The sequence below is a fragment of the Lynx canadensis genome, chromosome D2, assembly GCF_007474595.2.
Source record: "Lynx canadensis isolate LIC74 chromosome D2, mLynCan4.pri.v2, whole genome shotgun sequence".
In the NCBI taxonomy this organism is placed as follows: Eukaryota; Metazoa; Chordata; class Mammalia; order Carnivora; family Felidae; genus Lynx; species Lynx canadensis.
Genome location: NC_044313.2, coordinates 30,194,007 through 30,221,756, shown reverse-complemented (window position 1 = coordinate 30,221,756; position 27,750 = coordinate 30,194,007). Strand labels below are relative to the sequence as shown.

General features: G+C 50.8%; 2 protein-coding genes across 3 annotated transcripts in view; both read right to left on the bottom strand.

Annotated features, from left to right (window-relative positions):
* Nucleotides 1-1,472: 1,472 nt before the first annotated feature.
* On the bottom strand, nucleotides 1,473-27,717 carry PYROXD2 (pyridine nucleotide-disulphide oxidoreductase domain 2). The gene is made up of 16 exons (XM_030335640.1): nucleotides 27,572-27,717; nucleotides 23,241-23,260; nucleotides 20,609-20,702; nucleotides 20,451-20,524; nucleotides 15,257-15,412; nucleotides 12,947-13,100; nucleotides 12,053-12,114; nucleotides 11,860-11,957; nucleotides 9,877-10,018; nucleotides 9,337-9,471; nucleotides 7,986-8,058; nucleotides 7,567-7,723; nucleotides 4,961-5,115; nucleotides 4,127-4,233; nucleotides 2,528-2,648; nucleotides 1,473-1,755 (listed from the first exon to the last, which is right to left on the bottom strand). The coding sequence occupies exons 1-16, from the start codon at nucleotides 27,696-27,698 to the stop codon at nucleotides 1,685-1,687; spliced, it is 1,746 nt and encodes a 581-aa protein (XP_030191500.1). The 5' UTR covers nucleotides 27,699-27,717; the 3' UTR covers nucleotides 1,473-1,684.
* HPS1 (HPS1 biogenesis of lysosomal organelles complex 3 subunit 1) overlaps nucleotides 21,462-27,750 on the bottom strand; it is a 32,867-nt gene continuing 26,578 nt past the window's right edge. Inside the window, exon 21 of one of the 2 annotated variants that reach the window (XM_030335635.1) lies at nucleotides 21,462-23,260. The gene's annotated coding sequence lies outside the window, so the exon portion shown is untranslated. Of the gene's footprint in view, nucleotides 23,261-27,664 lie in introns of those variants that run through there. The other variant, XM_030335637.1, reaches the window with a different exon arrangement.

Below are 27,750 nucleotides of genomic sequence, written 5' to 3'. Positions count from 1 at the left end.
TTGATTTCAGCTCAGGGCATGATCTTGTGGTTTGTGGGTTTGAGCCCCGCATCAGGCTCTGCACTGACAGCATACAGCCTGCTTGGGATTCTGTTTCCCTCTCTGTGCCCCTCCCCTGCTTGCTCTCTATCTCTCTATCTCAAAAATAAATAAACATCAAAAAACATTTTAAGAAAATAAAGATGTAAAACCCACATATTGAATACAGAATATGATCCCTATTTATCTAAAACACTATGTGGAAATACCGTAAATTTTTTTTTTACATTTATTTACTTTTGAGAGACTGAGAGAGACAGAGCACAAGTGGGGGAGGGGCAGAGAGAGAATGAGACACAGAATCTGAAGCAGGTTCCAGACCCTGAGCTGTCAGTGCAGAGCCCCATGTGGGGCCCGAACTCACAAACCATGAGATCATGACCTGAGCCCATGTCTGACACTTAACCGACTGAGCCACCCAGGCACCCCAAGAAAATACTGTAAATGGTAATGGCGATTTTCTCTGCAGGTAAGATTATTTTTGAGTTTTATGTTCTTACTGTATTTTTGAAATTTCCTACATTCCTACAAGCTTTTGTGACTTCTGTTCACCAAAAAATAAAAAACAAAACAATACCCCAATCATTGGTATTTTGAAACACCAAGCTAGATGTGATGTGCCCCAGGCCTCTGGGGATTTGGCAGGTTCCTATTTGTTATTCAGTTCTGCTCTCCTCATGCCTGCAGTTGGGAAGGGGCCAGTGTGCTGAGACTAGGTGAGAGGTAAACAAGGCAGCTGACTTTGCAGAAAATGAAGACGTGGTCTCACCAGAGATTTCAGCCAGCACTTGCCCTCAGCCCCACACGTTCCTTCTTCCTCACTTCCTTCCTTTTCTACCTCCCTCCCTTTCTTCCAAATGTTTTCCCCTGGGAAAAACATTTTTTGGGCCCTGGGATGAAGCACGTGGGGTTGAGGGCAAGTAAGAAACGGAAATTTCAGAACCCAGACCAGAATCAAATTTTCAACAAGCTCAGAAGTTCAGTTTGTCAACGCCGAACAGGGTGCTGTACTTAGTTTGGCGGCCGTTCTTGTGTGAAAAGCCCAGTGGACCCAAAGATCACTCTGCTCTGTCCTGGTCACACTGCTTCCAGCAGGCTGTTTTCAGTTCTAGGTGCTAGGTTAAACAAAGAACATTGAAGAGACGCCCTTCCTCAGAACACAAAGATGACAATAGGACCTTCATGGATAATATTAGCAGCTGGACCATCACCGTGCCCTGAATGTGTATGGTGTGTGCCAGATACTGGACTAAAGTATGACCTATTGTCCTACCTGATCTTTAGAGCCAATCCTTTACAGATGAAAAATCTGAGTTGAGCGAGATTAAGTAATGAGGTGGTTATATCTATATCTATCTATATTTGTGTCTATATCTCTGCATCTACTAAAACATACAAAATATATAGTAATGTATAGAAAAGACGCAAACCACTTATCTAAAACATTGTTTTTAATAACACAAACCTGGTTCACTCATGAAGACATGGGTACCAGGTTAACAAGTATCAAATATAACCTGTATGTTTCTCCTAAAATAGTGCCTTGAGCATGAGAGCTTGTCTGCCATATCCTGGGAAACTGACCCAATGGGGACTTAAAATCTCAAGGGTGGATTCTTTGTCCTGGGTCAGAGTCGGTTCAGGGTCACATGCTCTTGAGGTCTCTGAAGACGACATGGGCTGCATTGCGTCCCGCGGCTCCCATGACGCCTCCTCCTGGAAGGGAGTCTCCCGTGAACCTAAGCGGTGCTCACGACCGTCCCCAGGGAGCAGGCGGGGCCAGAGCTTGTGGGGAAGCCAGCAAGGAAGCAGAGCATGGGCACCTGCAGGGCGGTGCTGGGGACGTGAGCATCAGAACTGGGACGACTATTAAGACAGATTCTGGGCTCGCCTCCAGGCTTCCTGCTCAGAGCTCTGGGCAGGGGGCCCAGTGCACAGCCCAAGCACCTGCCCCCTCAGTCTGGAAAGCCAACGCGCTGGATGGAGACCCTCCGGGCGTGAAACTAAAGCGTCAGACTAAAGGTTCAAGGGGCAAGGGGTGGAAGCTCAGACCTCTCTGGGGCGTGTCCACAGGGGATGGGAGCCCTGGCAAGGTCAGCGAGGCTTGGAATGGACGCAGGCAAGAATTTTTAAATTAAGAAACGTAATGTTACCAATTCCCACTGGTCTGACATCTGGAGGGGGAATTCAGGGACACAGGTCTTCCACAACCAAAGTTGGCATTTGGAGAGCCGCCTCTGGGGCAAATTTTTAAACCTCGTTTGGAGGAGGTGGGAGCTACCCCGAGGGTGTGGCCAGCTGGCAGAGTCTCCTCCTCCCACCTGTTTCCTGTGCACTGAGAATCCCCAATATGGGGGATGGCCTGTTCTCATGGGAGTTCCTTGCTCCCCTCCATCTCTCCTTGCCCCCCTTCTCCCCCGTCAGTAAGCTTCTGCCGTCCAGCCAGCCCCCACAGCCCGCACAAGGGAAGAGGGCCCACGTCACTCACCAGGGTGGGCACCGCTGCCACAGAGATACAGGCCCCGGAGAGGACAGCGGTAGCTGGAGTGCAGGGGCACGGGGCGGGCGAAGTAGAGCTGGTCCAGGGTCATGGCACAGTGGAATATGTTCTGCGGGAGGCAGGGCCACAGTCGTTGACATAGGAGTGTTATGGTCTTTCCGGCCTTTGCAGGTTTCTTCCCCTCCCCTTCTCCAAGGAAGGTTCTTTTCCTTCCGGCATGTTTTCTTGGAAAGGGGAGGGGAGAGAGAGGACAGTTGCATGTCCTTGGGCTGGGGATGGAGTTTTCCAGAGGCATTTTTCAGGAGGAAAGAAAGGTGAGGAGCACCTTCAGAGTGTGAGAGGGAAAAGAAGAGGGAGATGTTAAGTGTTTGCCGAGGACTACAAATCCTCCTCAGTCTGTTTGAAAAATGGAGGATTTGACCTATTTTGGCAGCCGGCTCATGTTTCCTTGGCCGAGACACCCACCTGAGCCTGGGTCCCAGGGGTCCAAGCCCCAGCAGAGTCACAATGGATGGCAGACAGGGACAGGGTACTCAGGCTTGGTCCTGCTCCCCTGGCTGGGGTCCGAGCAGCTGGGAAGGTATGGGGGCAGGAGGAGCAAGGGGAAGGGGAAGGTCAGACTTGCAGGGCGGGTCTGGACAAGAAGATCACACCTGCTGGACGTCCCTCCAGCTAACCACGTCAGCATGTCCCAAGCTGGGCTCCTCCTCCCCTACCTCTTCCACCTTCCCCACCTCGGTGGGCGACATCACCTTCCCCGCCTGGGCCTCCAGGTGGACCCTTCACGTCACCTCCACCCTGACCACATTATACTGAGACTTCTCAGTTCAGCCTGCCCTATGCCTCCCATATCCATCCACTCTGTTCCCTTCCCACCGTCTGGCCTCCTGCACTCTTGATCTGGACCAGCGCTGTCCAATAAAAACATAACATGAGCCACATATGCAATTTTTATTTTCTAGGAGCCACATTAAAGTTTAAAAAGAAAATGGTGAAATGAATGTCAATAATATATTTTATTTGACCTAACAGAGCCAAAACATTATCACTTCAACATGTGACCAATACAAATATTATTAATGAGATGTGTTCCATTTTTTTTTGTCCTAAGCCTTTGCAGGCTGGTGGGTGTTTTATGTCTACAGCCCGCCTCAGTTTGGCCTCACCCACTGAAACCACGAAGAGCCACGTGAAGCTGGTGGCTGCAATATGGACCTGGCCTCCTAACTGGTCCCTTTGCCTCCAGTCTCAACAAGGCTTTGATAAATCAGAGAGGAAAGTCCAAGGACCTGCTACCTTAAGAGGGGAGCTCCCTCTGAAGAAAGCCAGATGGGAGAGGTGGCCATGGATGCCCAGACAGGGGACATCCTGGTGACCTTCTCAGCAGGCACTGCCTCTCCTGTCTGATCTTACTCCTCCCCACTCCCTAGGTCTGACCACTTCTCTGTCCCCTCTCCATCGTGGTCTCTGCACTGTCCTCCCTTCTCGATACGGGCTGGGTGTGGAGAGACAAGATAAAACCAAGTGGGCAGGCCAGGGAGTGGGGGTGTAGGGAGAAGAATGTGATGAGGGATGCCTTATACTCACCCCTCCAGGAAGCCCAAAAATTCTCTCCAGATCAGGCGGTGTGAGGATGTCCCTGCCCACCACGGAGCCCTTGAAGCCAGGGGCGTAGGCCTCGATGCAGTCAAACACTGATTACAGAACAGCAGAGAAATGAGATGGTGTGAGCAGGAAGAAGAGGAGAAGAGCCGGCTCATGTTTCCATGATTGTACAACTTGGCAAATGTATGAAAATTCATTAAACTACACACTTAAAATGGGTCTATTTTTATCATATGCAAATTATATCTCAATAAGCAAAAAATACATAAACAGTCCATGGGCAAGTAAATAATTCATTACAAAGGCCTCTGGGTCCACCCCACTTTCCCACCTGCTCATCCCACCCCTAAACACAAAGTTACTTGTCTCCCGTGTATATGCAAAGCTTTCTTCACCTCCTTGCTCTGCTCAAGTTGTTTCTTCGCTTGGAATGCCCATTGCTGCCTGGCCAACTCCCATTCTTCCTTTAAAACCCAGCTCAAATGTCTCTTCCTTATCTCTCTGGCACATACCTTCCTTCTTCGACTCACAGAGTAAGTTGTATTGTAAGACTGGTTTCTCTATTCATCCCCCCAAATCCCAACTGGACTGTGAGTAATGTTAAGGACAGGAATCGTGTCTTTCAGGCTTTCTTAGCCCAGTGCCAGACCCTAGCAGGCACTCCTTGTGTTGACTTGGGTTCCCTTGGATTCTTCTCTCCCTTTGGGGCAGGACCTGGCATTATTAATCCTGAATGCACAGATAGGAGGAGAGGGGTCCATTGGGGCTGCACGGCCACCGGTCACTCTGGAGACAGGACAGTCTGGCCCTCTTTACCTTTGTCTGCATAAGCGTTTCTCTCCTGCTCATCCCACACCTTGCCTCCAGCCAGTGTGTAGGGAGTGTACTGTGTGAAGAGCGAGACAACATGGCAGCCGGGGGGAGCCAGGGTAGGGTCCAGCGAGGAAGGGATGCAGAGCTCAATCATAGGCCTGCCACATGGGGGAGGAGAGAGGGTCAGGGGCAAAGAACAGCAGCTGCCCTGAAGGAAGGGCTGGGAGCTTCTCTGAGGTGCCAGGGACATAACGAAGGAAGGCCTGGGGTAACCTGGTGCCAAGGTCGCTGTCTCTTCGAGGCTGTGGTGGTTGCTTGCCTGCACAGGCTCCGTGTCCCTCAGGACAGTCCAGAATGCTCCAGAGGAGCTCCCAGTCCCTCACCAGCCTCCCCACCCCCCACCCCAGGGCCTCTGGTCCCCTTTAGCCTCCCTCCCCAATGGGTGCCTGTCCCCACCTTCCTCCACTACAGCCTGGGCTCTGCCAGGCCTCTCAGGTCTCCAGGGCCGAGCGGGCAGCACAAACAAATGAGGGAAGGGGCCAGGCCTAGGGCAGCAGGTGCTCAGGTAGCCAGACTTCATCCCCGGTCACCTTTCCCTGAGCAGGCTGGGGAAATCAGAGCGTCCGGGGCTGCGGCCAGCAGACAGAACCCTGAGCGGTTTCCCACCCCCTCCCCTGCTAACAATGCCCCGTCTCCTTGGGGCACGTTTTCCCTCTAATCTCCACATCTGACCACCTTCAGGCCACGTGAAATGGCCTTTTCCCTGCATCCCTCATTTACAATGTGTCTTCTGAACCTGGGTGTCCAGTAGGCAGCTCCAGAGTAACCTGTCCAAACCCGAATGCCTAAAGCCTGCTCCTCCCCAGCCAGACACACCAGATTCCCCTTCTTCGTAAAGACAAACACCATCTTTTAGTGGCTCCTCTTTCTTGCTCACACCTGACTTTTGTCCAACAGCAGATGCTGCCAGCTTCACCTTCAAATACCCAGTATCTGGCTACTTCTTTTGCTGTTGTTGTTTTTAAATTTTTTTTTAATGTTTTATTAATTTTTGAGAGAGAGACAGAGCATGAGTGGGGGAGGGGCAGAGAAAGAGGGAGACACAGAATCCGAACCAGGCTCCAGGCTCTGAGCTGTCAGCACAGAGCCCGATGCAGGGCTCAAACTCACGAACCATGAGATCATGACCTGAGCCAAAGTTGGACACTTAACTGACTGAGCCACCCAGGTACCCCTATCTGGCTACTTCTTGTCACTTCCACCACCCCTACCCTGGTCTGGGCCATAGTCCTCTGTCTCTTGGATTCTGCAATAGTAACCAATTGCAACAGATGCCTTTTTTTCTCCAAACAGTGGCCAGAGGGGTCTTTCCAAAATGTAAGTCAGGCTCTGCACAAACTTTCCTGGAGTAAAAGCCAGGAGTAGCTTCCAGGGCCCAGCAGGATACAGCAGCCGTAGCTCTGGGACCACCCCCCCCCCCCTTCACTCCCAGGTTCTCTTCCTCTGGCCTCTCTGGTCACATCCCTGTGCCTGCAACACACCACTCCATTCCTGCCCCAGGGCCTTTGCACCTGACTTGCCCTCTACCTGGGTGTTTTCCCTCAGATATTGATAAGATTTTTATTCTCAATTCTTTGGGTCTCTGGTGCCATGCTATCAGAGATGCCTTTCTTTCCTGACCTTCTTATAAAGGGTAGCAAATCCTCCCTTCCTCTGACCTATTTTTCTCCATATTATCAGTGCATGTTTGTTGATTGTCTTGTCTTCCACAACAGAAGGTCAGTGACCTGAGGGCAGAGGCCATGTTGACTTTGCTTGCTGCTTTGTGCCCAGGTTCCTGGACTAAGCCTGTTACAGAGTAGGGGCTCCAAAATATTTATGAGTGAATAAATGGGCATTGCCTTTTACCCTTCTCTCAGGGCACTTGTCCTCTTTACCTCATGCTATAAATATTTATGTGCCTGCCTTACGATAAGCTCTGTGTCCATTTCATGCCCCTGCCTGACCTCCAATTCCCCCAACCTGTACTCAATAGAGTCCCGCCCAGAAAAGGTTTTCAACAGGCTTTGGTGGAAGTTGACACTATGGAGAGATACTTGCTCCTATAAGGTCTCTGCCTGTTCCCAGAAGGATGGAGAGACAGCTGAGATGGGAGGTAGGAAATGCTTTTTAGAAGTTTTCTATGAAAGCATCTTATCAGAGACAAGAGAATATGGAGCAGGGGAATCGGGTGAGTGTGTGCCCATTGATGGGGCTGCCAAATCAGAGAAACCCCTTCTCTCCCAGAAAGCATTTTCTGCAATTCTTCTCCAAGGCCAGTGCCGTTTTCTCTGCAGTCCTTTGCTCTCCTGCTAATACGTGACACTTGGCTGAACCATGTCCTACTCTTTACTCCTTACCTGCCCTGGCCCACAGGCTTCTTGTCTAGATGTACTTCCTATCCTTGGACTTAAGTATGGGTTTAGGCAGATTCTGAGACACTGTGAATGTTTAACACCAGGAGGAAGAGGCAATCCTTGCCATGTCTAGACAGACCCCTCACCCACCCCTCACCTGGCCCATGCGTGTAAGATTGTAACAGGGGACACCGAAGCCCAGCGGCCACCCACCTGTGGGAAGGCAGGCCATCCATGGCATCTTCAAAGGCCCGGTGGAGGAGGAGGGTGTCTTCACAGTTCAGGTGGATGGAGCACTGGTGATGGGGCAGTGGCTGGCCCCCGGGAGCATTGGGGGCCGCCAGGAAGTCAGGCAGCCTGTCGACAGCCACTGATGGACCAAAGAGGAGGATGAGGGCCCAAAGGCCCATGTCCTCAGACCCCAGGATCCTCCTTTTCTACCCATCACCCTGCTCACCCAAGTGATGGACTGGAAAGAAAAAGTATGAAAGAGAGTTTCACCTTCAAACTAGGGGGCAGACTGGAGGGCAGAGAATAGAGGTGATGATGTAGGCCAGTTCTTCCCAGACTTGGAAATTTCTCACTCAGGTAATGTCAGAAGAGACAGCTCTGCAGTCTGGTGTGCCTCTTACCATTGATCTTGGTAACAGGTGACTGGGTGTCTAGTCGGGAGATCCTGTCCACGAACTCCTCAGGAAGCCATTCCTGGAAGAAGGTTCCATGAAAACGCCTGAGGATGGCTGAGGCCCCAAGGGGCTGCCTTCTTCCTTTGCTCAGGATGGTCCCTCAACCTCTACTGCCAGAAATCCTCTCCATCCTTCAGAGCTCAGCCAAAGCACCTCCTCTGTGAAGTCAGCCTGGATCCCCTCCAGCTTAACACTAACCACTTCTTCCTTTGAGCTCTGCCAGAGCAATGAATATGGCCCACACCAGCTCCTGCTTTGGATACGGCCAGTGGGCTACAGGCCCCTTTTCTCCTCTGGTCTCCAAGCTCTTGTAAATCTTGGTTATTTCAGAATTGTCTTGACAAGATGCTTTTGAACAGATGTTTGTTGAATTTTCTTAGTGGAATTACTCAGAAAAAGTGGTATCTTGTCCACCCCCCCCCCCAGGTAGTCCCAAGAATGGTTGGGACCTCCATACTCATATACATATTATCATATCTTCTGGTGACAGGTAAGGTGTGATCAATTGCAAAAATTTCCCCCAATCCTCACCCCTCCCTAGATGCACACACCTCTGTAACATCCTCCCACTGTGATTCTGCGCTTGTGACAAGTTCATGTTAGGAAGTAGGATGCAAACAGAAGCCTGAAAAGCACCTGCATGAATGAGTTTGCTCACTTTTGTCCTCTGCCAGACCCTGAGAACATGCCTGGACTTACATTGGAGGATGAAGTACACATGGAGCAGAGCTAGTCAACCTGGTCATTCCAGCGGAAATCGTCCTGGATTAGCCCCAGCCAGCCAACCTGGGCACATGAGCGAAGCCAGCCAAGGTGAACAGGACCCACTAGTTGACCCACAGCTGATGGAAGGTGCATGAGCAAGCCCAGATCGGCTAAACTCAGCCAAGTTCAACTGAATTCTCTAGTTCTGTGTGCTAAATCAGTATTCTTAATATATGCCCACAAGCTGAGCATCCATATGGCCATAGATAATTGACACAGATGCTGGAATTAGCATTGGCTAGAGGGGGAATCAGGGTAGTAGGGTAACTCTGGATTAAAAGTCAGACCCGGGTTCTAGCTCCGGTTCTGCCAATCGCCAGCTGCATGGCCTAGGTCATCTCATTCCTTCGGACCTTCCTTCCCACCCGTGAGGCTTCTTCCCTGTTTGCTACCTGCCTGTTGGGTAAGGAAGAGATGGCTTCCCCCAGTGCAGATACCTGGCACTTACATCTCCCGTCCTCATGCAGTCCTGGCTCCCTTGACCAACACCCCCCATGTTGGCAGACAGCTTGCCTCCACCCTCAGGCCTTACCTGTGGTGTCATCTTCAGGAAGGTGACCTGTGGAGATGCGTTGGACAGCACCACCTTACTCCTCACCTCTGAGCCGTCTTGCAGCACCACTCCTTGGACGCGCCCTTCGCTGCTCACCTGCACTTTGGCCACTGCCTGGAGCCCACCAGAGTGAGGCCCCAGAAACCCCCCAGGAAGAAAAATACAGTTGGATCTTGGAGGATTTCCATTGTCTGTGCTGCTCTGGGGCAATGCCAGCTTCCTCAGCCTGAAGCCACCCTGCTGGGCTCGGCAGCAAAGTGGTGAAGACTTAGCCCACTCACTCTAATGGAAAGGCTCAGCCCAAACGGGGTTAGGGGCCAGAAAATTCAAAGGAGGTGGTCCGAAGAACGGGGGCCTGGTTGACAGCTGCCCAGCCATTAACAGGCTACATAAATTCAGCCCCTTGATTCCAAGCCCCACGTTGTGCCTCAGTTAAAGGAGGGACCTTCTGAATTTGACATTTGGTTCTATACTGAGATCCTTGCAAATAATCAGGGTAAGGGGTAGGGGGACATTCACCTTTTCAGTGAAGACACTTGCTCCATGTGCAGTGGCTGAGCTGGTGATGGCATCAGAGAGGGCACCCATGCCACCCTGGACATAGCCCCAGGCCCCTTGCATCCCCTCGAGGCCCCCCATCACGTGATGTAGCAGCACATACCTGAGGACAGACCACTGGGATCAGTGGTTGGAGGTGGGATTTAATCCCAGAGCTTAGATGCAAATAGACCTTTCTTTCTGGTGCCATTAGCCTCTCCCTCCCCCTGTGCTGCCTTTCCCAACAACCTTTGAATGGGCACTGCCTCCATGCCATCAGGTGCCATCAACCCTGCCTCCCAAAGAACTTTCCAGTTCTTGCTCCCTGAGTCCTCTTCCCTGATCCAGGCCTCTCCTCTCATCCCTAAAGTGCTGCACTGATATTCTTCTAGTTGGACCACTTTCTCCCACCCTTTCTTTCCTGCAGGCTTGGAGCCCAATCTCAAAACCTAGCTGAGTCCTGTCACTTCTCTCTTTGATGCCTTCACTGGCTTGGTGTTGCTCTCAGGGTCATTGCCAGTCTCTGAAAATGACCTCCAGGGCTCCAGGCTCCTCCCTCACCATGCTCCCTGTTGCGGTCCGCACTCCTGCCAAAGCAAACCCCCGCATCATCTGTGCTCAGCCCCCAGCGTCTGCACATGCTGTTCTGGCAGCTTCAAGGCCCCTTCCTCCCTCGTGTTTGTTTACCTAATTCCTCCTGTCCTGAGAGTCTCAGATTAAACATGCCTTCCTCCTGGAGACCTTCTCTGACCCCGGACAGCATTGTTTCCCTGCTTTACCCCCATCCTAACCCTCACAGAACTCCGGTATCATCATCTGCTCTGTGTCTACCTCTCCTATTAGGATTTCAGCTCCATTCACTACCTGGCCCCAGGTCCTGGCAAAGGGAAGTGCTCCATCAATATTGACTGAAAGAATTAATGAAGAAACAAATTACTTAAAGGCACACTTCATAAACTGGGCAGTAGCTAGGCCTCCTGGAGACCTACAGAGAAAAGGACAGAAGGCACCAGCTGGAACATCCAAATTTGCTGGTGGATCACAGAGTTGGCCAAAGTATGGCAACCGCTGCCAACCGCCTTCTTCCATGGCCCTGGGGAATTCAGAGCTGGCTTAATGTGTGTTGAAAAACCACTTCCAAGGGTGGTTCTCATCTTTTGAGAGAAAAGCCACGTTGACAGCTTCTAGCTGCATCTTGTGATACACCAGAAATGGCCCAACACTTGGCAGTATCCTCTATCCCAAGACACATACATGCACACGCACACGCACACATACAAACGCACACACACACACACCCCACACACCCTCCGTTCCTGCTCCTACAAGTGGCCATTAACTCATCCCATAGGTACAGACTTCACTGTGTCTGCCTGCCCCCTCTTGGATCAGGCTGTCAACACAGCCCCCACCTATAGCGTTCCACCCTCACCAAGGGGTGTGTGTGTGTGTGTGTGTGTGTGTGTGTGCGCGCGCGTGTGTGTCTTGGAACCCAGGGAAAGGAACTTTGTGTGTGTGGGGGAGGGCTAATGGGACTTTGTGGGAGGAGAAGAGATAAAAAGAGGAGAGACAGAGAAGAAGGAGTGAAAGGGAGAGAGAGAGAAAAGAAGGAGGAAGTGGGGGAGGAGGAGGAGAGTGGGAAGTTGTTCATGTTGAGATATAACAGTGGGAGAGAGGCTTTTCTCGCTGAAACAGTAAGGAGTAGTGGCTAAGAAGGAGGATTTTGGAGGGTCAGACAACGTGGGCTGGAAATCAGTTCTGCAACCACTAGCTGTGTGACTTCAGGCAAGACCTGCCCCTTCTCTGAGCCACGGCTCTCAGATGTTGCTCTGAGGGTTAGATGGGAGCTTGGCTTCGTGCCCGGCTCACCCAGAGAGCTCGGTGAGCGGTAATAGCAGCTGTTAGCACTTGTGGGGGATTCACTCTGCTCTCGCTGCACCCCTCACCACCACACCCCACACTCACCCACTCCCCGGAGTGTGGGGACTTGTCATGGCTCCGATCACAGCATCCGTTGCCAGAGTGGCTTTTAGAGGCTCGGACTCAAACCACTGATCCAGCACCTAGGACAGCAAAATGTCAGGGAGAAGGCATAGGGACCTGGGGAGGACAGTCCCCCTCAATGTGGGGTCCAGCCTGAGGCTGGGGAGCCCCTCACCTTTGTAATTGGAGCTGTGAGGACCTGGTAATACTGGGGCAGCTGGGCTCCCAGCACGCGACCTAAAAGAGAAGACCCATAACACATAGGCTGAGATAGGCAAGAAAGAGTCAGTCCAATCTGTGATATCTCTGCTCCTACCTCTTTATCTGTAAAATGGGAGTAATATTTCATATCCCAGGAGCTACTGTGAGGACTGAGTGACATATGTAAAGCATTTGCAAGTTCATAGGCACTTAATACATTTTAGCTGTTAGAATTATTTTTGGAAAAATGTTAACTTGTACCTTATTCCCTTACTTCGAACTCTGTAAGGCCCATACCCTGGGAGGCAGCCAGCTTGGCCAGGCCATTGCTCTCAGGCTGATTCACACTCCGCCGGAGGCTCACGGAGCAGGAGGGCTCTGAGGACACGGATCGTGATCTTGAGCTGTTGTAGCCCCAGTGCCTAGCTTAGTGTCTGGCACACAGCACTTGCTTAATACATTTCGTCCCATGAAGCTTCTTGGACTGGTCGTCTGAGAGGCAGTGTCTACTTCTGGCATTTGTGATAGATTCTACTGGCTCTGATCGGTCCTTCACTCCTCCCCGAATCCACACACTTTGTCCATGCAACTCTGCAGCGTCTCCCGCTGGAAATCTTTCCAGTTGCACTCCGCCTTTCCTTGGGGTCACCCTTCAAAATGAACTATTTGCATATAAGCCTTTTCTCAGGCTCTGTTTCTAGGGCGGGCTGGGCGAAAACCTTCTCCCCAGAGTACTCGGACAGCCCCTATTAATTGGTGGCAGGTGGCAGGCTGAAGAAGGTTCAGGCTTTGGTCCAATCATCAGGAAAATGGGCTCGAGTCCCCAAAGGTCACTCATCATACCCAGATGCCTGCACTTTGGACTTACCTGCCTGCAGCAGGGGTTTGAGGGTGGAGAGCGACTTGAGCCTTTGCAGCAGGGAACCCCTCTGGAAGGCCTCCGCGTCCACTGGCGCTGCATCCAGCAGAGGGTCTATGGCTAATGCCAACCGATTCATGAATGCCTCATATTTGGGGAAGGCCTGGAACAGAGAGCCCTGAGTCAAGGCCCCATTGCTTAGAATCCCACAAGGACATTGCCCCACTGCTCTGCCCTCCATGCCGCCCCCATGTGGCCTGCTGCTCCTAGCCAGGCCTCCGTGACTCCTCAGGCAAATTACTCCCAGTTCTGGGTCTGTGAGCTAATGTCAGCACTAGGGGAGGTCGGAGAAATCCTGAGCAGTACATGAGCCAGTAGGGTGGTGGCAGGGACAAGGAGTTATGCTGGCCAAGACCAGTTGTCAGCCACAGAAAACTGGCAAGTATCCTAGGATGTGGTTTCTGTGATAAACCGTGAAACCACTTTAAAGTTTCTCTTCTCAGTCCTGTCTTCCCGTGTATTACTGGTAAAAGATCCCTTCCCCCGTATTCCAGCATGACGACTATTGTTTCCTGGCCTGCAAATCCCCTCCATCCTCTTGTCCTATGCAGAAACAGAAGCCTACTCCCCATCGCCCCACAAGCCCCCCGAGCCAAGTCCATTTCTCTCTTTCTCTTTTTCTTTTCAGAATCCATTTCAGCAGAGTGGTTAGGACACCCACACTTCCTTCACTGGGTGGGTGACAGGAGCTGGGATGGAGGCCTCTGCCACCAGGGCCCTGTCTCAATCCTCAGCTCTCACCTTTTAATTTTTTGGTTCATCTATACTCATGAATATATCCATGGAATTTTAATAAGGTTACAGAAGGAAAAGTTCTGTGTGGAAGTACATTTGAGAAGTCTTGATAAAAATGACCTTAGCAGCCTTCTCTACAGTAGGCCTTTAATGTGACAACATGAAAAGATAAAACCGGAATTCGGTTTCCTTACTTTCCACCCCGGGATGTGGCCTCTGCCTCCTGTTCCTGTGGTCACTAGCACGCAAGGCCTCAGCCACTGTCCTATAGGCCTGGGGACGTGGCCTTGTCCTGAATCCTCTCTGGTGCATCTGAGATGGTCAGGGTTTAGAGGAGAGGGTGGAGGCAGGCGTCCCCAACCCGCTGCACAAAAGAGAAGCACTTTGAAAAAGCAAGCTCCCCAGGTGATTCTGCTCATCGGCCAGGCTTAGAAACCACTGGCTGAAGAGAGATTCTGTGTGTCTGCAGTTCTCTTGGTTTTACTCAACAATAGAGTACAAAAAGCAACACACATGGATTGTATTGACCTAGGTTCTCCTTACTGTCCTCAATGAGATATGAGTTAATACTATGCCTCAGCTTGTGTCTACGCTTGGTACAAAAATATGTCCATTTAAGAATCTATATCAGCAACACCATTCACACCAGGCCCATAAGATTATTCAATGACTCAAGGGGCACCTGGGTGGCTTAGTCAGTTATAAGCATCTGACCTCAGCTCAGGTCATGATCTCACCGTTTGTGAGTTCGAGCCCTGCATTGGGATCTGTGTTCACAGCTCAGAGCCTGGAGCCTGCTTCGGATTCTGTCTCTCCCTCTCTCTCTGCCCCTCCCCTCCTCTCTCTCTCAACAATAAATAAACATTAAAAAAAAAAGATTATTCAATGACTCATATACATGAAGGTACCCAACAAATTCCTTATAATGCAATCCCAAGGGAAAGCTATGCATTCTCCATCAGACCTATGTCCTTCCTTCCAGCAGACCGGCATGCCATCCTGGACAATTTCTTGCCTTGGGCTGCCTGGGGATTAATGCCATATCGAATGAATATTACAAATCTCTTGTCCTAAATTCCTGATCCAATTCATTCTATCCATAATTGTCTCTGATCTTCCCTTCATTCCTCTTTTTTGGCTTTCATGGACTTTAATACTGATAACCACCTGGAGTTCTAGTTGTAAGCAGGAAAGATGGAAAGCACCGTAGTAGAAGTACATACCGGTGGATTCCCTTTTGAAATTCAGCCAGCAGAGACCACCTGAACAGTGGCCTCATAGTTTGAGGGTCTCCGGTCTCCACCAGCCTTAATCACTGTCTTCCATTCCCTTCTCTCTGAAGTGCTCGGATCAGAGGCTACCACAGACCGGAGCCCTCCTAGGGCAGGTGGGGTGGCCTGTCCAAGCCCTCGTGGCCTTTGGACAACATGCTCTAGGATGACTCCGACCAGGCCCAATTCCTTTCAGGAGCCACCTCCAGGCTGGCAAGGGAGGAGGAGACCCGTTGCCAGTCCCTTTCCCTACCTGCGCATCTGTCCGCGAGAACTGGGCAATCTGCTTCTGGTTTTCCGCCATGTCTGTGCCCAGAAGAAGGGACCTGGGGACCTTGTTCCCTGTGCCCTCTTCCAGCATTGGGGTGAAGGAGTAGGGGTTCCGAAGATGAAGCCTCAGCCCGTGTTTCTGCAGGACACACATAGCAAAGCAACATTTTAAGGGATCTGTGGCCTCTGCCCTTGACCCTTCTCTGATTGGGTTTGCAACAATTTAGGTCTCTGCAAACAGTTCCCCGAGGCACGTGGCACTGGTTCTTACATTTTCTAATGTAAGTGCATAAAAAGCGTGCTTGCCCAGGCACTCTTTGGCAGGCCACGCCATACCACAACATGTCATACCACACCATGCCACACTACACCAAAGCTACCCTGTGCCAAGGACTGTACTAAGGTTTACAATGGTCACCTCACAACAACTCTAAGTACATTGTCCTCATTTTACGAATACAACAACAGAGGCACAGGGCAGTGACATAACTTGTCCAAGGTCACCTTGGGAGGTGGATCTGGGTTTCAAAACCACATCTCTGTGACTCCAAAGCTCTGACTCTCAGCACTAGTCTATAACTGTCCCCACTTCAGAAACAAATAATTAAAATTTAGAAAGACACAATAAAGCAATGGTTATGTGAAAATCCATACTTACGAGGTAGATAAATTATTCACATCAAAAAATTTTATTTACTTTGCAGACTCATTTACTCCAGGGTCACTTTAAATGGAAGTTCCCTTGATGCATTTAAAATATGATTTGACTTACAAATATTTGACTGGCAAACAGAACTTTCTAAGAGCACATCTACTTCTTCAATGGAGGTACAGATAAAACACAAGGGGCCTGAGCTGGCCCCACAAATAAGACTTACTATTCCAACTAAAGACTTCTTTTTTTCTGAAACCACTTTATTGAGGTATGAGTGACATACCAAAAGCTGTATGTATTTAATGTGTTTAACCTGATGAATTCGGCACCTAGAGACTTCTTTCCCAGATCCTTGGCCAGCTCCCTCTCCATTCTGACTGCTCTGTTCACATGTCACCTGAGCAGCAAGGCCTCCCTTACCAGCCCAGCACTTTCTGCCCCCTCGTCTTGCTTTATTTGTCTTTGAAGCACTTACTGCCCCCTGGCTAACTGCATACTTAGTTACCCAGTCTCCCCCAAGTGGAATGTCAGCTCTATGAGCTCAAGGGCATAGTTTCTTTTCTCAGTGCTATATCCTTAGCACCTAGATATAGTGCAATCAATACGTATTCTGTTGACTGAATAAATTGAATGCCATGTTGCAGACCAGGTACATGTCCAGAGACAGAAACAAGATCTGAGTAGAAGTTCTGGAAAACACAAGGAAACCAAAAAAGCCCTCTCCAACAATTACAGCTGACATTTCCCTAAGCCAGAGATATTCCAGATGGTGGGACCGCCATGGGGAGAGCATTCTGTGGAGGTGAGTCCAAAGGTTTGGTAGGGGTTTGGGCTGGAAGACCTCCAGAGTCCTTTCTAACACCAACATGGGGAAATGTATTTGATCCAAGCTGGAGAAAATTTCAGGTTGGTTTCTCTCAGGTTAGTAAACTCTTTCTCACCCAGGAAGTATCCTTAGTTTCTCCTTTTCCTTTCCCCTCATCCCAACAGTCACCAAGTCTCACTGGCCGAGTCTCCAGAAGTTGTCCACTTCTCTCCATCTCCACTGCCCCTCAGCCCAAGCCACCGTCTTGTGAACTACCGCAGCCACCGCCTCACCCATCTCCTTGAGACCACAGCCGCTTCTACCACATTCCACACCACCCAGCAGGCGGACTGACCTTTCATGAAGTCATAAACTCCATCCCTCCACTACTTCTGCCCATGGCACTCAGAATAAAATGCAGTCCCTCCTTCACAGCCTACAAGGCCCTATGTCACCTGATCCGGACCCCCTCTCCCACACCCTCAGCTGCCCCTCTGCCATCACAGTCTACTTTCTTCTGCCTTGGGCCTGTCCACCTTTACTTCCCTCTGACTGGAACATTCTCTGCTCAGGTGACCACAAGGCTGGTGACTTCTTAGCATCCGCATGTCAGTTCAAATGTCACCTCCTCAGGGAAGTTTTCCTGGTTGCCAGTCCAGGCTGGACTTCTGGTCCTTCACTACCATATTGTCTTGTTTTCCTTTCTTTAGGCAACACCTACCTCTACTTGAAGTTCCCTTCCTAAGGCAGAAGCCTTGCTGCCCCCATTCACCACAGTGTCCCCAAGGGCTTCTCCCAGTGCAGGACACAGGGAAGGGGCTCAGAAACGTTTACTGAATGAATGAATCAATAACCCACCCCAGATAAGGGACCCAAGAGTTATTTCAAGTAGAACTAATTGAATATGATTTTTTTTTTTTTGTCTGACTCAGGACTTTCTCATCAATTGAACCTTTGCCATTCTTGATGGCTTTAATTATGTGGTGTCAGAATCAGAAGAGGGATGTTGAATCACCATTAGATTGGTTCAGACTGTGCAGTTCTCTTATAAAAACAAAGCCCTTCTTCTGATCTCCCCACAAGTGTTCTCAGCATGCATAGCATCCTGGGTGGAAATCACTAGGAAGGGACAAGGTGTATATGAGGGACCAGAGGTAAGGGAGATTCAAAGGGTGTGGTTCCGGGCCCCAGCATAGTCCTGCAGAATCAGCCCTCAAATCAAGGTCCCCCAGGGTCCCATCAGTTTCCCACATTGTTCTGACAGACCTGAAAGTTTGAGAGCCTTGCATCAGGTTTCCAGGGAGCAAAGTGGGAGCACACTGATCTGGTTAAGGCCCAGAAGAACAGAGAGGAAGGGGAGGGAGGACAAGGGGTTGCCACTTGAATGAGGTCAAGGCTGGCCCAGGAAGAGCAGGATAAGGCAGCCCCTGGCTGATGCGGGAGAAAAGACCCCCAGGGTAGAACTCTGCCCTCCCAGCCTGGATTCCACTGCTTAATGTGGGGTGGCTATCAAAGCAAACCAGGATAGTGGATAGACCCGGGAGGTGATGCAATCTGATGTTCTTGTTGACAGCTGGGGAAACTAAGATCCAGAACGCAGGCCCCATTGAGGCCCCGAGTGGGTGGGGTAAACCACCCTCTGGCTCAAGGATGGAAGAGACACAGTGGCACGAAAGGCTAGCCTCACACTTTAGGTGAGGGCTTAGACTAACCGGGGACAGGCCTGTAGTGGCCAGGTCTGATAGGCAGTGGCCGGCCCGGGTCCCCGGGTCGGCTGCCTTATCTTCCTGCGGCCTCAGTTTTCTCAGCTGCTACACGGGAGTTATAGTGCTAGCTGACAATTATTGAGTACTAACCATGGCCCAGGCACTGCACTAATGATGAGCGAACCTATTAAAACCACCACAATAGCCTCACCATGTAGGTACTATCACCATCCCCACCTTACAGATGAGAAAGACGGGGCGCTGGGAGGCAGCTGATAAAACCACCAAGCAGGGATTCGAAACTGTTAGGTCCCAGGGTGTGTAAGCTCAGCCCTGTCCTCTGCCCAGGCCCCACCTGGAGAGCTCCTGCCTATGACCTTGTCCATTGCAAACTGTAACGTGCAGGATCGCTATCAGGATGCCTGTGGCAGCACATTGGACCTCAAGAACAGGGAGCAGGAGGCAGGTAGACCTGATGCAAATTCTGTTATTTCCCAGTGTGTGAACTTAACCTCCCAGCACCTCGGTTCCCTCGTCATAAAACGGGAACACTAAAACAATTCTTGTCTCACAGGTGCAGCCCAACTGATAGAGCATTAGAGCTTGTAGCCCAGGTTGTGACACTGGTAATTAAACTGTTCTTTATTGTTGTCTGGAAAGAGGACATTCCTAGAACGACTTCAGTTGCCCTGTTGTAGACGCCTTCCAGGTTGCCAGTGTCCTGTTCAATAAGGTGCTCCAGGCTCCGCCCGGGATTAATTCTGTGCATCACGAAGCAGGACTGTTCTGTCCCATGATTTGGGCACCACGCTCCTATTAATGCAGCCTAAGGTTAGGGGTCAAGTCATACACTCAATTCGCTTGGGAGTTTCTAATCAAAGGAACCCTATGACAGAAAACATTTTCAAATGAGTAACTTCTATAAAGAGAACACTTGTGGAAATTTCCATTCTGTCATCCTGGGTTTTCAGAAGTTACATTTTTCAAAAGGAGGGTCTACTCACAGCCCCCATCCGCAGCCACATCTGCCACTATGTATAGTGCGTGCGTTTGCAGGTTGCCTTCAGCTCTAATCTGGTGTGGACTGCGGAGCAGAGACCCTTTCCCAGGCCTTGGCTAGATTTCATCCGGTCCTGCCTGGTTGGCCGTGATTTCTCTCTCTAAGTAGGCAATAGTGGTTGAAGATCTTATTAATTTCAAACTTTCAATTTAGAGCAAAGTTGATGCTAAAGTGCTCACAGCTTCTTGTATGGATGATACACAGGATCCTTTTCCCTGAGTAGTGGTGACCCAGGCACAAGCAGGGAGAAGCTAAGTGGGCTCCAGAAATGCGGGGACCGAGTTTACAAAAGAGGCAGTGATCTGCAAGGACAGGGGCAGAGCTGGGTCAGCCTGTGGCCCAAGGTTAAGCTGACTAAGAGGAGTCATGTAGGGGCCAGTCAGCGTTCTGAGGACCCCTCAAAGCAGCCCAGGAGCCAGAGGAACTGAAAATCCCTGGGGTCCAACTTCCTGCTCAAGAGACTGAATCAGGATCAAGAGAATGGTAACAGGATCTAAAGATTAATGAGGGAAGAAACCGGGCTCTTGTCAGAGGCCCAGGGGTTCAGGCAGGTACCCAGCGAGGGCCAGGTGACATGCCAGGAGGTGATGGGGCCGGGCAGAGCTGGAACCCCAGTCCCGTGCAAGGCACCAGCCAGTGTTGCATGCAGGTACATGGGCCTGGTGTTGACAAGGCTTGTTCTTTAAAAGATGTCCATGTTTTATGTGAAATTTCCCATTTTTAAGGCACTGGGTAGGCTTCACAAAACCCATCTGCAGGAATGCACCAAAGAGAGCATGTGGGTAGACAAAACCCTTGGATAGAAGAGAGAACCCAGGTGCAGGGAACCACGTGGGTACAAAATAGGGAGGCTTCACCCCAGGTGGGGAAGCTGGAACCGCCCCTCCCCCACCATCAGGCCATGGGTAGAACTGGGGGGGGGGCGCGCAGGGGGGGGGGGGGCAGTTCTACCTTCAGCTCCAGGTCGGTGTAAATCTGTGGCCTCAGCAGGCTGAGGAGGTAGGATGCTCGGGAGAACTTAAACCCTGAAATGGAATCCGATAAAGACAGTCACCGGTGGCCACCACTGGTCACCCTCTGCCACCCCCACACCACCTCTCAGGGCTCACCTGGGATGATCTCCTCAGTGACAGCTGCACCTCCAATCACTGGGCGTCTCTCGAAGACTGCCGTGTTCACCCCCAGTCTCTGCAGGTACGCCGCCTGGGGGGTACACAGGGTCTTCCCTTCATCGCTGGGGCCCACCTGCCAGCTCAGGGTCCTCGCTACAGGGCCAGCGTGCTAACCCTAGGCTCATGCTGTTCCCGCCTCTGGGGATGCCATTCCCCTTGCTTCCTCCGTAAATTCGCACTTTCCCAGATGTCTTGCAAGATGCAACATGACTGGTCCTGCCCCTCCATGTCCCAGCTGAAGGTGACCTTCCCTCCTGCATGGCCTGGGTGGCTCTGAGAAGTCACATTGCACCCTGCCCAGGCCCGCTCAGGGTGCCCATCTCCTCTAGGTGAGGGCAAGCCTCGTGCCTCCTCAGAAGCACAGAGGCAGCGCGTGAGCTTGCCCAGTGAGCACCAAGCTAGACCGCCAAGCTCTACTTCCTCTTTCTGCTGGATCGGCCTTAGCACCTAACCCATCTGGCCGGTTTCCTCCAGTGCAAACACAGGCCTGATGATGGTAACACCCCCTTGGCCTGCTTCACGCACTGATCCCTGACACACAGCACGTGCCCAAGAGAGGAAGCTACAGTTATAGCACAGCTTTATTTGGGGGGCGAGGGGACAAATATTGCAGGGATTTTATTAATTTTTCCTAGCACTTAGTGGGAAATCAATAAGTATCTGTTAAACCGAACTGGACCTGAGTCTACAGACCTGCAGTGCTGGTCCTCCCACTACCATCCCTGCCAAGGTAACAACAGAAACGGTGTAACTCAGAAAGCTTGTTTTTAAAAGTTTACTTGGCAATGACTCTGTGCCAGACCCTGTGAGTGCATCACCCCATTTAATCCACCTCACAACCCTAGGGGCAGGCGCTAGGATTCTCCCCATTTCACAGATGAGGAAACTGAGGCCCAAGGAGGTAGCTTGCCTCAGGCTCACAGAGTAGAGGTGTTGGGAATTGAACCCAGATGGTCTGGACTCAGGATCTATACTCCTGACACATCTCAGTGTGGAAGAAAAAAAGCCACTCTGGCATTGGGAAGCTGCCTGGCCTTTGGCTATAAACCATACTCTCCCATCACACTTGAGCAGCCTCACAGAATGACAACCTCAGACTGAGACCATGATAAATGGGACAGAACAAGCCCACCTCACAATTTTGTCTGAGTACAAACATAAAACAAGGGCTCTGGGTCACCCACAAGATACCCAACACCGCCTCCTCTCTTGGCCAAAATTAGTGGTTGCTGCTTCCTTACCAGTTATCCTCTCCTCCTACTGGTCCCTCTCCCCATAGATAAGATTTATTGAGATGCTAGTTGCAGGGGCATTCCTGCTCTGACAGTATCCAGTCTAGAGCAAACCCCTCTTTTGCCCCCCCCCCAGATCATCCAACCAGAGTTCATATCCTAGAATAGGCTCTTTTTAACCCCCTTCTCCTGAGCTGCACCCCCCCCCCCCCCCAAGCCAGTCATCACCCAACTCCCTGAATGGCAGGGCTGCGTCTGGGTGGGTCTTCGGCTGGAGGGCACTGACACCAACCTCCCTTGGGCTGGGAACCTCCAATAACAAGAGTCCCCATCTGTGAGGCTTTGTGTGGCTGGTCCTTAAGGCACGTCACTTGCTGGCTTTATGGCAACTCTGAGACTGGGCATTTTTATTCTTATACCGTGGTTGAGAGAGCCTAAATGACTTGCCTTGACCTTCACAGATAGAAAGTGGCAGAGCTGGGGGATGAGCCTGTGTTCATATTAACATAAAATCAATGTTTTAAATTACTGATCAGTTGAGTTACATAGCACTCCCTGTAAAATGTTCAAGTAAAACTAGTATGTCAGGGAAAAAGATTAAGATTTCACGCAAGTCTCACGGCCCCCTCTCCCCAGCATTGCGAAGTCCTCCTGTATGGATATTCTAGAGCAGCCTCTGCTTCAGGAGGATGTACCGTGCTTGTCTTGTGAACACCTCTAGCACACACTTTAGCTTTCTAGGGGTACAGGGACCAGAGTTTGACAAGCACAGCCTCAGGATAGCCCTGACCTGGCTCAGCTTTGGACCTAGAAGCCAGTGGTGTTGTAGCAGGGCCCTGCCTCCTCTGCTGGCCTGGCTTCCTCGCTGTCTCCAGGATATACCTGGGGCTGTGTGGCTGCTGGGTACTTCAGGGTGACACATGGCGGAGACCCAGCTGTGCAGCACAGGGACTATATACACAAGGACCGCCCCCTCATCTGTAGTCAGAGGGCCCCACCCACCAGGCCTCAGCTCCCCAGGCTCTGACATGTCTCCCAGCCTATGTCAGTTACATATGCTCCCACCTCTTCATCATCTTGTTTCTGAAAGCTCCCTGACTCTCCCAAAGTCATGGGGGAAATGCACATATGTTATGGAGAGGAGAGGAAAGAGAGCCTCTGATACTCTCCTTAACTACCAAAGAAATCCATTCGACAGCCACCGATCAGTGCCCTGGAGAGGAGGCTAGCCTGCCTCCCCATGTCTCCTGTGGCCCACACCCTGCCTGCTTCCTCACATTCCGGCAACAACCTCATGTCCAGGGGTCATGAAGTGGGGCAGAGGGGGAGGTACTCACAGCCACCAGCCCATTGTGTCCTGCAATGAGACAAGGGAAAGAGGAGGAGAGCAGCAGTGGTCAGCAAGCAGACAGACATATACCTGAGGAACGTGGTCACCCATCCCTGTCCCCATGCTCATGAAGATCCTGGGGAGGTAGCAGAGAGTTGGATGTTGGAACAGCATCTAGCTTGATGCCATAAAACACCTGGTCTGTGGGGAGTCAGAAAACCCTGGTTCTTGTCCTGGCTCGAAAAATGTCCCGTCACCCTGGCCTGGCCAGTGGCTCTACGCTGGAGTGATGGGTGAGGAGAAATCCACAGTCATCAGACAAAAGCTATCTCACGAAGCCTCGCACTGCTGGGCTTCCCAGCACCTGGGGATGAGCAAGTGACTGGTGAGGGAGAGTCACGGTTTCCGTGGCAGGGACAGAAGGGGAGCATGGCTGGTATGCTGCTAGGCAGACAAGCCCTCCTTGTCAGGTGTGGAATCACCAGCCGTCCAGGTGCGTGCTGGGCATGTGGACGGCTGCTGTCCAATGTGGCTTGTTCTCCCCAAGCGTGGTTCACTGTAGTGCCCCGGAAGGCTTTAGTCACATGACTTTGTCTTTGTCAACCACCAACATTCCTGGGGTAAGATGGGAACAGTTCAAAATGAAGTAACTGAACACAGACAGCTTAAGGAGTGCCAGCTGATTGGGTGAACTTTGCTATTTTACATGTTTAAGTTTCTTTCCAAAGACCTTAGGAGGGCGCCCCTGGGTTAGGAGCCCTAAACTTGACTTGGGATCCCATGTTGCACACCAGGCCCCCCTGGTAGCAAGTGCTTCTCCTGTTGCAAGAAGCTTCAGGACCACCCGAGAACCCCTCCCCAGAGTCAGCTCAGCAGGGTGAAGGCGGGGCCCTGGGACGGATTTCTCACAAGCCCCCAGGTCATTCTGATGTGGCCATCAGAGCCAAGCACAGCCAGTGGGGTGGGAGGGCCTCTTCTTCCCTCACTCTCAGGATAACTCGGAGCTGCTGATGAAGAATCCCTTGTCGGGCAGAGAACAGGCCCTGGTTGTTTTCAAGTAGTGGGGACAGGCCTTGTCTGGAACACTTGGCACACATTCCTCCTTGGTGACAGAAGGTCACTCTGAGTCTTCAGGGATGTCAGTAGAAGACTATGTTCTCTGAGCACCAACCTGAACCCGGCGTTCACTCAAATAAAACGTTCAGCCATTAATTTGACAAACATCCATAAATAGGAGGCAGCAATGACCCACATGATGGATTTCTTCATGGCTGAGCTGATTTTGTTTTACATTTTCCACACAGAGACTCCCAGAATTTGAGAAGTCACTGAGCCAACTTCTCTTCCATTAAAGGAATCTCTAAAACAGAGCTTTTCAACTCCCTTTGACCATGAGCCACAGGAGGAAGTGCGTTTTACACCGTGACTTGGTACACAACCCACCTAGAAATGTATTTAACAGACAAAAGCTTCATGAACAATATCAACTCATCCACGTGATAAGCATGTGAAGATCCATTTGATTATATTTCATTTGGAAAGATGAGTTAACCTACTGTTTTTATATATTTTGAAAAGTTTCTTAATAAGGTTTAAAAAATATGCTGGATGGGATTCATGAATGGGTTGCAACCTGCAGTTTGAAAAGTCCTGCTCTCTAATATATACATCAAATTAAAGGCAGACTGTCCTGGGCTCAACCTGGTTTCTGCTATTTACAGAACATGGCCCTCGGAGAGTCACTCTGACCTGCCATGAGCTTTGGGCTTCTTGCAGTGTTGGAGGGAGAAAAACCAATAATATATGTAAAGCACCTGACCCTGGGCAGGCCCACAATAAATGGTAGCTATTTGTCTCTTGAGTAGTGCTGATCATAAATCTCAGAAACTGAATAAAAGCTTCCAGGCAACTCGGTCCAGTTCAGTCATCACGCGTTAGCCCATAGGTGCACAAACAGACCTCAAATGACAAAGGTCAAGATTCCATCAGCCCAGGACCCTCTTTCCTCCACTAGTCCATCCCCAGTCCCGCCTGGGCCCTCCTGTGGCTTCTGGTGACCTCTCCTTCCCCTGTGAGGGGGTCTTAAGCTACAGGCTCTGATAACCTCCAGCCTGACTCCAGGGATCCATAGACAGCCAGGCACATGGGGCTCGTGAGGGAAGCTGCTCTGGACTCGGACTTTCAAATGTGGCCTGCAGCCGCCCGCGTCAGGCCCACTCCAAATTCTGGTCAGATGTGCTGACTTCCACTGAATCCTAATCACCAGGGGCAAGGCCCAGGAACTGCATTTTAACAAGCTCCTTGGGTCACTCTTAGGCATATTTAGTCAAGTGACTAATCAGGGTCATCTTCAAGGTGGCTCCCAGGTAGTAGTGTGACCTCAGGGAGCAGAGATAACCCTCTCTCGGAAGATGGCCACTCTGTTCCTTACTTGGTCCCCAAATGCCCTTAAACGGGGCTTCCCTTTATGTGTAGCAATTAAACAATGTCAAGCAAAAACTCACACCTGAGACTCACACACATGTGGGCTATTCACCCTGGCATCTGGTGACCTGGAGTCAACTGTCCCTGCCAGAAGGCAGCAGGGGTGTGCCGTCAACAAGGGCAGAAAGGGAGTTGGGGGGGGGGGTGCAGTGCCATTTACTGCACCCAGTTAGGTCTAGAGCTGGTTTCCCCCCAGCCAGGAGGTTTGTGACAGTTGTCAAACACAGCCATTGCTACAATTTAAATTATATAAACTTATGGTGAAATAAATTATAAACAAAGGTCATACATACTCAAAACTTGTCAACTTCCCACATCATATTACTATGTGTCACAATTACCTATGCTCTTGTGGTTTTTTACCTCTGAGCAGCCGTCAGCAGGCTGCACTGTGTCACAGTGGGCTGCTGCGACTCTTTTCCAAATTCACATGCAACTGCGTCACCGTGGTAACTTGAAGGCGGCCATGGTGGGAGTATTTGCACCATGAAAGTCAGTGAACATTACATATCGTGGCTCCATATATTGCTTTGTTGATGGTTAGAGTTATGAAAGCAATGGAGAAAACGCTAACAATGCAGATGAAACCCAACCGTGTGCTGTGTCCCTGGCTGTTCCATCGTGAAAAAGCACAAAGAATTAAGAAAGTATTCTCCCAGAACGGGAAAAACATGATCTGTTTGAGCGAAGTCTCTCCCGTCACAGAACAAGTGAAGTTCAGATGTACCTTTGTTGCTTTGCTTCACTTCTACTCTTTGAAGTCAATCAAAAGGTCAAACATTCCCTTGGGCACTAGCCTTGTCAGTAGGAACCAGAAGGTTGCTAAGTATAGCAAAAATCCCAGAAATTTGGGGAGAGCCAGTTGGCCACCTGGAATTTAGAGTATTGCGTATCTTATTTGTAAAATCGTGTGCTATGCTTCTTTCATTTCAGTATTTATACTAAACTTATGTATATATATTTGCACACATTTTTCCCTGGAGAGGCGACCGTTAAAAACATTAACTGGCCATGACTGCTCTTAGAACATACAAAAATGAAGAGATGTCAGAACAGGATGCAGCTTTAAAACTGTGTAACCAACGTCTTCTTTCAATCCTGCCATGGTCTGTCTAAGCCCAGTGGGAGAGAATGCCAGAAGAGGCCCCTAGGGAGTGTGAATGGAAGGATCTGAGCAAACGTAACCTTCTCCCAGCCCCACGCCCTCACACAGTCACGTGTCAGAATCAGACACTCTGTAGCCTGGGGGTCAGCGAAGTGCAGCAGATGTGCAAGAAAGACAGCAGGGGCTGTTAGCCTCTGCAGACATGCGACTCATTTCTATTTTTCCCTAACCCCCCTTTATAGAACCGTCCAGTTTCCTTGCCGGATACATGGTCTTACTGGCGAAGTGGTGGCGACCAGAAGTCAGGGCACTTGGTATGACTGGATTTCATGGGTCTGTTATCCCAAGGCTCTTTCTTTCCAATCCTTGTGTACCATACGCTTTCTAAGAATGTGGTGCCAAGGGGCTAATTTTGCAGGAGATACATGGAAACCCCTGCGCTCACCTATTCTTCTCTGGTCATTCTAGAAGGGAACACCAAAGCCCAGAGAGGGCAAGGGTCTGCCCCAGACCACACAGCAAGTTGATGGCAGAGCCAGCCCCACAACCTTGGTGCCTGCTGGCAGACTAAGTGGGCTCCACCCCCGCCCCGCCCCCCGACTCTGTTCTGGCCCAAACCCTGGCCATCCTGTGGACAGAGGAGAGGGAGGGGTGGGGCTTGGGAGTGTGCCCCCAACTCCACTCCCCCACCCCCCGGGCTCTGAGCAGGGCCGCCTTCCTGCCCCTCAGCTCCAGCACATCCTGGTTACCTGCTCCTATCACCACGGCATCGTACTCAGGCTTTAGGCGTCCTCTGGCTTCCCAATGAGCTCCTCTCCAAGCAGGGCAAGAAGAGGCACCTATGCCCCGGCTGAGTCCTCGGCCACTTGCAGCCATTTCTGCCCAGTACTAGGCCAGGAATTTGCTTACAATCAGCTTTCTGTGCTGC